General features: G+C 39.8%; 1 protein-coding gene across 1 annotated transcript; it reads left to right on the plus strand.

The window, feature by feature from the left end:
• Positions 1-1,117: 1,117 nt before the first annotated feature.
• On the plus strand, positions 1,118-9,566 carry orc5 (origin recognition complex, subunit 5). Its single transcript, XM_083906635.1, has 14 exons — positions 1,118-1,243; positions 1,768-1,860; positions 2,647-2,832; positions 3,681-3,755; positions 5,245-5,356; positions 5,656-5,786; positions 5,938-5,986; positions 6,869-6,959; positions 7,102-7,157; positions 7,337-7,449; positions 8,276-8,323; positions 8,413-8,523; positions 9,303-9,415; positions 9,509-9,566. Exons 1-14 carry the CDS (start codon positions 1,130-1,132, stop codon positions 9,552-9,554), a joined length of 1,338 nt encoding a protein of 445 aa, XP_083762761.1. The 5' UTR covers positions 1,118-1,129; the 3' UTR covers positions 9,555-9,566.
• The last annotated feature ends 2,515 nt before the right edge of the window (positions 9,567-12,081 follow it).

The raw sequence follows: 12,081 nt of genomic DNA on the forward strand, positions 1-12,081 counted from the left end.
TCCGTGTGTTCGACAGCAGCAGCAGCAGAATCAGCAGCTGAATCAGAGTTTGAGCAGAGCCGAGCAGGATTTTATTACAGGACCAGCCCACATCCTCTAATCCCAGTCTGACGTGTCATCATTACACCCGCGAAATCTTAAACAGACACGCTGAGGAAAAAGAAAAGAAAAAAGAAGTAACGTCTATCAGTTTAATTGAATAATAAATAAAAACATTTAATGTCTCAATCTTTTATTTTGTTTGTTTTATATTTTGCACCTTAGATGAATTATCTGTACAATGACAATAATGCATTTCTATTATATTATATAGGCAAATGCACATGTATATATATGATCTTCATCTATATTATTTGTTTTTTAATATTATTTACGACATGGTTGTCAAAATAAAATAATACTAGAGTTTATCATTGACTGGCTAACTGTCATTTATAATAAAATAATCTATGAGGTAATAATAATTAGTGTTTTAACACCATTCAGCGTCTTCCGTTGTTTTCCTTAAACAGTTATAATTCCGTTTTTTTAAAACAATTATGAGAAAATACTGTGTTAAAATGCGCTAAAAACAAATTACATTTTTATTGTGCTAACATTTTCTTTACACGCGGTAAGAAATAATCAGGATTTAACGGGAAACAAAGCGAAATTTCACTCCTAATTCGTATTTGTCCCTTTATTTCCTGGGTATTTTAGTCTCAGAACTGCATTACCCACAATGCCTGCAGTGAGTTGCGATTGGCTCGTGAGCGATGCAGCGTCATTGTGACGTAATCTGAAGGCGCGCGCGAAACTGTCATGACTCCGGTCCACTTGTATGTTTGTGTTTTTGTGACTTTGACGTAGTTTGTCCACGATATTTTACGTTTGTTAGACGGTTAAGTTTGAAACATGGGTGTTTACGCGACACTCTCGACATTTCACGTCAGTTAGTGCGGGTTTTGGCTCGTATTTTTTGTCACCGAAGTTCGCGTCGGCTCTTGTGTCAGGGACACGCTAGCTTGCGGTGCTGTGACGTAGATAGCGTCTGTTTTTAGCCTCCGCTACGGTCTGTTTTTGCAACGTTAACGGTGAAAACATCCGGCTTTTCGGGTACAAATAAATAAATAAATAAATAAATGACAGGATGACATCGGTGTTCCAGCATCCCGGATATGAGGAGGAGAAGCTGCGGAGGGTCACAGAGCAGACTCCGTGCAGAGACGTACAGACTGGACTGCTGCTCTCTCTGATGGGACAGGTACTGAAATCACTGTGTGGCACATGGTTTACATTGAAAATACACCGTTTATCAAAAGTAATTTTCCTCATATAAAACTTAAAGTTTTAGAAGTAAAAGTATTTAAAAAGTGAGTAGTTAGGCTTTAGTCATGGTGGCTCAGTGGTAGGGCTAGCTGTCTTTGAACTGGAAGTTCTATCAGTTCCTAAATTAATCGTCAGCTGTTTTGATAATCGATTATTCGTTTCGAAGCTTTTTTCATGATTAAACCGAGATTTCTGGTTGTTTCGGCTTCATACATGTGAATATATTCTTCATTTCTTTGCTCCATATAACAAAGACATCATTGTGCACAAAACGATTAATCGACAGATTTATCGATTATTAAATTAATTGTTAGTTTCAGCTCTTGTATTAAAGATATCGGCCTGTTAATAGGTTCCTCCACTAATTTCCCTGATCATCGTGAAAACACTAAAAGGCAGAACTTGTGAATTGAGATTGTTGTTTAGTGTATTAACATGTGTTGAATCTTGCTCCCACAGCCGCAGCAGTACTCTTTGCCTTCCATCTTCATCTACGGTCATCGGGCCTCGGGGAAAAGTCATGTGACGCAGGTTTTGCTGAAGGAGCTTGAGGTGAGAGCGTAATATTAACTGTCAGATTCAGGGACGTCCAGTCATTCTTTTATGGTGTTTTATGTGGTATGTTTTTTTATATATATAAATATTGTTTGTAATTTGACTTTCTCTCTTGTTATCTTCCGTCCTGCACCACTGGCTGACAGCAAAGGTGTGTTCAGGGACAAAACATTAATCAGACTTGTGTCAGTGGCTGTTTAACATAAACGAGTTTGACTTTAAAAGAAAAAAAACAACAACCTTAACTAAGAATATGAGATAGTTTTTTCATCATCAGGGCAGCTGCGCCTCAGGAGGTCGAGTGAGGGTCATTCATTCATCAGAAGATGGCGGGTTTGAGCCCACTTGTCAGTGTTGTTTTCCCAATTCATACTGATTTTCTACACGACTTGACTTATTTGCCATGTTGCCTTCGCTGGTGTTGAACCAGAAGAGTGGCACCTCAAGAGTTTTTAGTTTGTTTCTGTCCTCCTTTGCCTCTGCAAAACAACGTGAGAAAATGTTGAGATAACTGCTCACACAGCATCCTCTGCTTGGTTCAAAATGTCTGATGGCCTTCTAGGTTGTTTATTTTGAACTTAAGCAGGTTTTTGAGGTTTGAGTTTGAATTGTTGATCAGCTAGACTTCTTCCAGCTGATTTGGGTTTCGGCACAGAAACTAAGTTAATGTAACTATTTTGTGTACAGTTTTTGGTGTAAGCACAGGTTTTCTGCTCATATGTTCAAATAAAAACCCACATATATATTAAAAACATTATTGTCTGTCATCCCTCTCTCCCACAGCTGCCTCACGCCACCATCAGCTGCGTCGAATGTGTTTCCAACGCACTGCTCTTTGAAAAAGTGGTGCTCTCCTTCTTTGGCGCCGAGGCCGCCTCGCTGCTCCCTCGAACTCCCTCTCTGTCCGACTTTGTACGCGTCTACAGACAGCAGTGCGCCGACTCTCCCGCCGAGCAGACGCGATACATTGTGAGTAGCACTCAATCAGAAAATCAAAAACACTTTAAAGTTCTCCTCTGCGTTCATTGTGTTAGAAAACGCTGTGGAGTAAAGATTTATTGTTTAATAATAATGTTATATAAACTGCTGAGATGTCGTTGTCCCAAAAATGTCCTCATGGAGACCAAAACCTGCTCCTAAAGAGGCAAGACCTAATTTCTGAGGAGCTGGTTGAGTTTAGGGCTAAGATTTGTCGTCAGAAGGCTGCGAGGAACAATTTTCATGCAAACCTTTCTTTCTGGGGACATTTTCGGCTGGTGCTCACAACTTTAAAGGGCTTTTTTGAGGTTTAAGACTTGGTTTTACGTTTGAGGCATTTAGTTGTGATAGTTAAGGTTAAGCTAAGGTGCTCGGGAATGCATTATGTCTACAAGTGTCCACCCAAGACCTGGTTTTAGGGTTGGATTTTAGGTCAAGGTAAGGGGCTAGTTCATGCGCTATGTCACTAAATGATGTGTCCTCACAAAGACATCAAAACAAGTTTGTGTGTGTGGTGCAGTGGAGAGGACAGAGCTCATCCACCTCTTTGGTAAAAGAGAGTATTACTTCTTTTACACGATCTTAAACCTTGGTAAGGTGATTCGTAACACATGATAGGAGATAATTTTCATCGTTTTACATTCACTTTAGTCCCCGGCATGTTATGATTTCACGTTAAATCATTTATTTCCAAGTGTTTGTCACTTAAATGTTTATATAATAATATGATTAGTCATGATAGCACATGCAAATACCTAATATAAAGCTGCAGATGCATTAGAAAACTGATTTTTCAGCTGACGACGTTCAGTTCAAAAGTGACACGTGTATTTTTTCAGGTAATGGAAAAAGCCGAGCTTCTGAGAGACGCTGATGTCAACCTCCTCCCTGCGCTGCTGCGGCTTCAGGAATTGGTGAGAAAGCACTTTCTGTTGTTTCCGTCAAGTGAAGCGCGTTATAGATGATGGAGAGGCTTCTTTTGTCATGGACGACCTTGAGCTGAGTGTGTGTGTGTGTGTGTGTGTGTGTGTGTGTGTGTGTGTGTGTGTGTGTGTGTGTGTGTGTGTGTGTGTGTGTGTGTGTGTGTGTGTGTGTGTGTGTGTGTGTGTGTGTGTGTGTGTGTGTGTGTGTGTGTGTGTGTGTGTGTGTGTGTGTGTGTGTGTGTGTGTGTGTGTGTGTGTGTGTGTGTGTGTCTCTCTTATATAATGTTGTCAGGAAAGGTGGATAGAAGCCAATCACAGCATTTTAATTAAAAAAAATATACTCGGGTGATTACTTGATGATTTCATTCTTGTGAAACCTGACTGGATTGTGGGTGTTAAGAGGATTCTGCTCGACACATACAGGATGTTGAAGTGATAATTGGTGTGTGAAAGGGTGATGAAGTCTAATGTATGTTATTATCATTTTTATTCTGGTCTTTCTGCAAAAAAAAACAGTCAACAGATGTCTTTAGTGTTGTAGAGTCAAGGTTTTTTCTGTCTAGTTGCTTATATTTGGAATTTATGTTGGGTTTTCTGCTCCATATAACAAAAGCAATCCTTATTATGGAATTATTTTGGTTTGTGAACAAAACAGGACATTTGAGAACATCGTAATTTCACGGTGTGAGAAACACTGATCGACATTTTTATCACCCAAATAACTTATCAGTTGATCGAGGAAAATAATTGAGTAGGAAAATAATTGTGAGCTGCAGCTAAGGCTGCGTGATGTGGCTTAAAAATAATATCTTTATATAGCTGCACACAGATGTTTGTGCTTCTCAAAGAAGAGGGACAATACGCTGTAAATACACTCTAAAATTAAATATCTACTGTTTACGATCTGTATTACATGATCCTGTTTATGAAGGATATTTACGTCTGAATTGACTATAAGACAAATAACGAGGCTCAAAGTTAGAGAGGTATTATTGAGTGACTTTTTGAAATGTAATTGTGTCAATTCCACGTTTGTTAAAGTCAATATATCATTTATAGTATTTTTTAGGGATTGGACCATGCAACTTTTTTGTGTCCGATACCAATACCGATATCGCAAACTCATATGAATCTGTTAACGTCACATTTATGCTGAGTCAAAGACATAATTCTCCAACTGTGTGACAAATATTGCTGTAATAAACAGCCCAAACATGACTGATTATAACGGATTTTACATTATAATCTGTCTGATATCCGATCCAGTGATTTTGACCGATATCAGACCGATACTGACCGATACCATCATATTTAGTGTATTACACAAATGCAACATCCTTTAAAACCAGGATGTGACGATATCCATAAACTAAGGCCGTATCTTTACCCATGTCACAATATCGATATATTTGTATATTGTTTTATTCACTGTTCTTTTGTGTGTGTGCCATGATGACCGATGGTGACATCTGTTGTTCAGGTGGAGGACAACCTCACCGTCATCCTGCTCAGTGAAATCACCTGGGATAACTTCAGACCAAACACAGGCTGCTATGAGCCTCTTGTGCTCCATTTCCCCGACTATAGTAAAGGTATTATTGTCCTCACACACACACGTGGCGCACGTGCACACACTTCTTCAGCCAGTGTCATTAATGACTCGCTGCTGCGCTGCATAGTGATGACACGCTTGGCAGATGCAGCGTGCGATGTGAGATTTGTACCTGTGAGTGTGTTTCAACACGTCAGACAGCGACTGCAGAGGAGAGAGATGTGTTTTTTTTAACATGTCGGTTTCCGTGACGTGAAAATCCTTTGCTGAGTTTGTAGAGACTTTATCTGACACGTCTATATTTGTGTGTGTGTGTGTGTGTGTGTTTGTGATTCACAGGTGATCTGCAGCAGATCCTGTCGAGGGACAGTCATCCTTCATATTCAGCGGAGTTTTACTCATCCTACATTAACATCCTGCTGGGAGTCTTCTACTCAGTGTGTCGAGACCTCAGAGAGCTGCACCATCTGGTCAGACACACACACACACACACACACACACACACACACACACACACACACACACACACACACACACACACACTCTCTGTGATGATTTCTCACTGTTTCTTTCAGTATTTCATCATTGACCTTTTTCTGTTTTTACTTTCCTTTCATGTAGGCTGCGCTCAACTTTTCAAAGTTCTGCGAGCCTTTGGCAGAAGGGAAAGGTAAACACATGTTTACTTTTCATCTGACAGCTGATCAATATCAAGAAATATCTTCTTTGTGTCATTTGAAGATGTTTTTTTTCTCCTGTCATGTTGCTATGATGATCTTATGAGCAAATTACACATCATTCTATTGTAGATAGAATAGTAGATAGTATTGAAGCTTACTCCATGAATCCTCAACTGTTTTGTTAATTGATTACTTGGTCAGAGTGTTTGTTTTTTTGATAATGAAAACAAGCTTTCTGGTTGTTCAGCTTCTTAAATGTGAATATGCACTGGTTTCTTTGCTCCATTTAACAAAGAAATCATTAAAACTGAATCATTTTGATGACGACATAGTCATTTTCTGGACCAAACATGTACTGGATTAATAGTGAAAATAATGGACGGATTAATCAATTAATCAAATCTATACAATATGGCCCAAAAATCTTATTGGAAATCAGTCAATATTGATAATTATTGTGATAAAATTCAATAATTAAAATGAGATGTTTGCTTAAACACAGATTTAGTGCACACATACAAAACAGAGCAGCGTAATCCCAGAATAAAGACGTATACATTAGTTTTATGTCTAAAAATCTCTGTACTTTTGTTTTCTTCCTCAGTTAGTTGCTAAATTAGCTTTGATACCAACTTTTTTATTTGGCCACAAACACAAAAAAAGTTCATAGAGGCTGAAAAACTGAAACAGAAATCATGGGAACTATGTAGACGGTGATAATTGTCTTTTTTGTTGTTGTTTTTGTGTAGAGTACATATAAACAGATTGATGTCAGAATTTTCCTTTTGCCTTCATGATGACACCACGTATTCTCTTGATACTGTGGCCCTTTTTTTCCCCTTTAATGATGTTGCTGTATTTTGTGTTTTCAGTGAAAGAAACCGACACACACAAGCTGTGGAAAAACATCGAGCCTCATTTAAAAAAAGCCATGCAGACGGTCTATCTCCGAGAAGTCTCCAGGTTTGTCAGAACAAATCAATATTGATCCGACAACTAACGATTTTTTTGTTATTTGTGTCGCCCGCTGCTGCTGCTGCTTTGTCTGGGCCAACAAACAACTTGTCATGTGATCATTGTTTGTTTGTGTGTTTTCTTATCTCAGTCTTCAGTGGGAGCAGATGCAGCAAATGGAGGAGAAGGAAGCAGGAGCTTTGAGAGGTAATAATAATAATAATAATAATAACGAGACATCCTGGCTTCACTTTTTATAGAAACAGCCGAGTTGTCTGACATACTGCATCCGTCTGTGGTTGTAAACATTGCCCTTTCCTGTCAAAATGGCATTGTTTTGGTTTTGAGTGTTAACAGTTACAGCCTTATTTCTGTCCGTCCCTCAGGTTTATCTGCTCACACTCACGTTGAACTCCCTTATTACTCAAAGTTCCTGTTGATCGCCGCCTACCTGGCGTCGTACAACCCCGCCCGCACAGATAAACGCTTTTTCGTCAAGGTAGGGTCATTTTTCTCTCTCCATCAATGACGGAACGTCCTCCGTCAAACTGATCCATCGCCTGTTTTAAAGTGCTTTGTAAGCGCAGCTTGGAGTCATTGGTGTCACTCGCAGTTTGTCAATAAATGTTTTTCAATGTGTGGCATTGGGTTTTGATTAATGAAATATTTCAAAATAAACAGCACAGCAGAGGTGGATATTATTCTCCTTTTGTAAGTCACAGCGTGCATTTTCGCTGATTTAATGGAACACACTGTGAGTTCATTGCTGGGACCACGGCGGTCTTGGTTTTAAATCACACTCTGTCCTGATGAAACTATTCTTCTTTGCGTTTTGTTTTGTTTATTAATCAAGGGTTTGACGTAGACGGTGTCGTGGGTTGAAATCATATTTTAAATCTCTCATTTTGAGCGATGTGAAAGGGAATTTAAAGCTCTGGTGTGCAAGTTCTATCGCCCCAGACTTACCCCCTCCTCAGGTGAGCCTGCAGAGCTTAATGAAAGGACAAATCCAGGTCCATATTCTCGGCCCATTTTCAGTGTCTTACTTATTCACTCATGTTTCAGAGAACTGTGGTTAGTTCCTTAACCTAAAGTCGTCTTTGGACACTTGTTCAGCCTCACTCATGTTTTTCAGAAAGAAGGAATAATTCCTTAACTGAAAGCTTGCTGTCCTCTCACTTAACTTAACTTAGCATAGCTAGCTTTCGTGTGTCTGCCTTTCGTCGGTCATGATTTAAAACGCATCACTCTGTGTCTCCACAGACGCAAAAACAATTGATTTCTATGAATAATTGTGTTTTATGTCTTTGTGTTTTCTCTAACAGCACCATGGTAAAATTAAAAAAACAAACTTCTTGAAGAAAAATGAAAAGGTGAGCAATCTTAACATCATGCACACTTTATTTTGTTCTTACTTGGTTGTCACATGTAAGTTCACTTAATGTCTTTGTCTTTTCTCCAGACTAGTAACCATCTTCTGGGACCTAAGCCGTTTCCTCTGGATCGCCTGCTCGCTGTTTTTTACAGTGTGGTTGACAGCAGAGTCGCCCCCTCCGCAAGTATTTTCTCCCAGGTAAGAGTTCACTGTCACATTCCAGGATTCTACATTGACATCTTTACTAGAATTTGACCACGTTTACAGGGAATTTTCCAGTCACATACATGAAATATCCTTTGTTAAACATGAAAAGGCCAAATGTGTATGTATATTTAATGCAGATCATAACCAGAATAGGATACAGGAATTTGTATGCCAGACATTTTCTTCGCCCAGCCCTGCTGTATTGCTATGATCAATGCGGAACAAAACTGTTCCTTTGCTGATCCCTGCTCTCCAGGAATAATAATCATTACTTATGTTTCCCCAGACGACTTAGAGTGTAATGGGTCATTGTTGCTGCTGCTGCTGCTGCTGCTGCACTGAATTAAACTGAGATCTGTAATAGAAGCACTCCAGTATTTCTTCTCCGCTTCACTGACGGTGACTCGGTGCGTTCGCTATAGGAAGCCACAAGGCTCCAGCAGAATATAGAAAATCATTTTGCTTTCATGCGTTTCCTTCATTAGCCACACAAAGAGAATGAGCCCGACATAATCAAAGGATTTAAAATGATAATTGTATCTATTTTTTAACTGCAAGTGTTGTAATGGTTTAATGTTTAGTCTCAGATGAGAGGGTTTTCTGCCCAAATTGTCTTGAGCTTTGGGATCAGCCGTCAAATACTGTTGATCTATTTATGGCCCTGAGCATGAAATGAGCCTCATCTGCATCAAAGTGTGAGGAAGCCGAGTTTTAAAGAGCAAAACAAGAGAGACATTTTGGGTTTTTTTCTCCCTCCCTTTGGCATGTAGATCTCGTCTCTGGTGACCTTACAGCTGTTGACTCAGGTTAGTCACGATGACCAGCTCGACGCCCCCAAGTACAAATGTGCAGTTTCGCTGGACTTCATCTCTGCCATTTCCAGGTATGTGTGTTCATGTGTGTTCATGTGTGTTCACTGACTGAATTCCACATGGGAAAACTGACCTTTGGCTGTTTGTTGTGATTTATCCTCCAGGACAGTGAACTTTGATATTGTCAGGTACCTGTACGACTTCCTGTGAGGCTCTGGTGAGAAAAATTAGAAAAGCGGCTGTGACAGTAAGACAAACTGGGGGGGAGGATTTCTCTCGATAAGGAAAAACACTGAAGGAAAAACATGTGGAGGAGAAATCATCTAATTATGTTGCTGCCCCCTTGTGGCTGACAAATGATCCTCTTCCTGTCAGTTTCACACCATTTGTTACAAATAAAAGCCATATTGGCATATTGACTTGATTATTTTGGTTTTGTTTACTTTATATGTTTTTCTATAGTGTTTAACTATTGCTTTTATTATTTTCTCATTAGTATTCTTCAGTAGAGTCGAGCACTGGGGTGAATCCAGATCACATTCACACGTTCTCACGCGTCACACAACGCTGAAAGGGTCGACTGCTTAGCTGTTTAAATCCACCCGACGTAAAGTGACCCTGACACTGAGCAGGTGAATCATCGACCTTGCTAAAAGGGAGCATTTTTGTCTTGTAATGTGTGTTTTTTTTATCCTTTTGTATGAGCACATAGATGACAACAACAAAAATAAGGCCCTTCACCCTAATTTACCCTTTAAAACAGTGGTTCAAGTGTTTAAAACATACACTTCTTGGCTGTAATGACTGTTGATTTTTAACCGTAGATGATCTCTGATGAGGATTTTTGAAGCTCTGTTGTGTGTAGAAGCAAGTAAGTAAAGTAAAGCACATGCACACATCTGTATATGGGTTTCTTTTTATTGTACAAATAAGCAGAAGCTAAAAAAAAAACAGAAGGCACCAACCGAGCATCGCCGACAAGCATTTATATATATATATGCATTTATACTGAACTGAAAGCAAATCATTCAGCCAAAGAAACACTCGCACACAGGTTTTTTTTTAATATTAAACATAAAAAAAAAGGTTTCTCTGCATCTCATCAGTATTTTTTACTAGTTTCATGTTTTTTTTGCTGTTCACTGCAGCTTCCTCCTGTAGCAAGAGTGGGTAAATATGGATGAGTAATGTGATACAGAGGAATAAAAAGATTAAAAAGAAAAAAAAAACAATAATGGAATCATAGCTGGTTGCAGGGCGTAATTGCCACTTTACCTCACTATCTGCCTCTTTTATCCCTCGTGGGTATCTAAGGGTACGTGGGCCGCGTGAGAGATCATCCTTCACGCTAACGTGGCCTTGGGGGAGCATCGTTAGACAAGGACTGGTCTGCAAAGGTTGACTGAGTCATCCTGATGCGTTTAAAGTGCATGTGTGTCGCTCTTTTTAGAGATTAAGATAATAAAAAAAGGTGCCAGTGTTACACTGGCGTCACATTAAACTGGACTCAATCTTAATAGAAATCTCGGTCTATAAATGACCTTTTTCCACCAGAGGCGACGACGACGACATCGACGTCGTAGTGAAGCTGCCGGGTCGAATCAAGAGTGAGGACGAGGGATAGTCGGAGCTAAACGCTGTGTCTCCTGTTGTGGATCATGGCCATGATGTGGCTCAGGTCCAGACTCTTCATCATCACCTCCATGAATTCACTGTCGCTGCGAGCGCCGGCCACAAACTCCTCCAGCGAAAGCTCGCCTGTTGAGGTAAACAAATAACGTCATCACGGACATAAAACACAAATTGAGTTTGCCGTGGAAACGGCAATTTAGTAATACGGTTATTGTGAGAATCAGAAAACGACAGCCCAGCTGTAACAGATTTCAGTATCCAGTAGCAATATTTTGTAAAACAAGGTCATTGTCAGCTATTTTGGTATTCGTTTTTCTAATGATGAAAACAACCTCAGCTTCTTGCTCCATTCGACAAAGATTTTATTGACTACAGTGCTTGCAAATCGAGGAAATAATCAACAGATTCATCTAAAAATAATGAAATGATCAGAACAGTGCACTCGGCATGAGTGATTTGGGGGGGAAGCTCTTATTGAGTTCTCCTTTCAGTGTCCTGTAAAATTTTAATTTGCGGCTCTATCATTCTCTTGTGTTGTGTTGTGTTGTTTTTCCCCCCTGCAACACTGTCCATCCACAATCGATTTCCTACATAAATCTGTGGCTGCGTGCGCGGCGCCAGGACACACTCACCGTCTCCATTTATATCAATCCTGTCAAACACGCGGTTGGTGAATTCCTCCGCGCTCGTTTCCTGGCTTTCGTTTCCATTGATGGCGCGTATGGCCTGAGAGGGTAAGAAAGGATAAAGTTAAAGGTCCACTTGTGTAACATCTGGGACATTTGTCTTATTGGCAGAAATTGAAGTATGTTTGTGTAAGTGTGTAATTGCTTTAAAATAATAAAAATAGTTCGTTTTTTGTAGCCTCAGAAGTACCAGTGCGAACCGTGCTACAAACTAGCTAAACCATTAGCTTACTATGCAAATGAAGGACAACATCCTTTCTGACATACCAGATAACGATAGTATTAGGTAGTAGAAGCAAATTTTGCTATACATTTCCATTCAAAGAGTGCCAACCAACCAGTGGAGTCGCCCCCTGGTGGCTGAACTGCTCCTTCCTGGGCTTAACTTTCCAAACCAGAAGACTGCATCAATTTTTACA

This window comes from Microchirus variegatus (genome assembly GCF_963457635.1).
Source record: "Microchirus variegatus genome assembly, chromosome: 20".
NCBI classification, from domain to species: Eukaryota; Metazoa; Chordata; class Actinopteri; order Pleuronectiformes; family Soleidae; genus Microchirus; species Microchirus variegatus.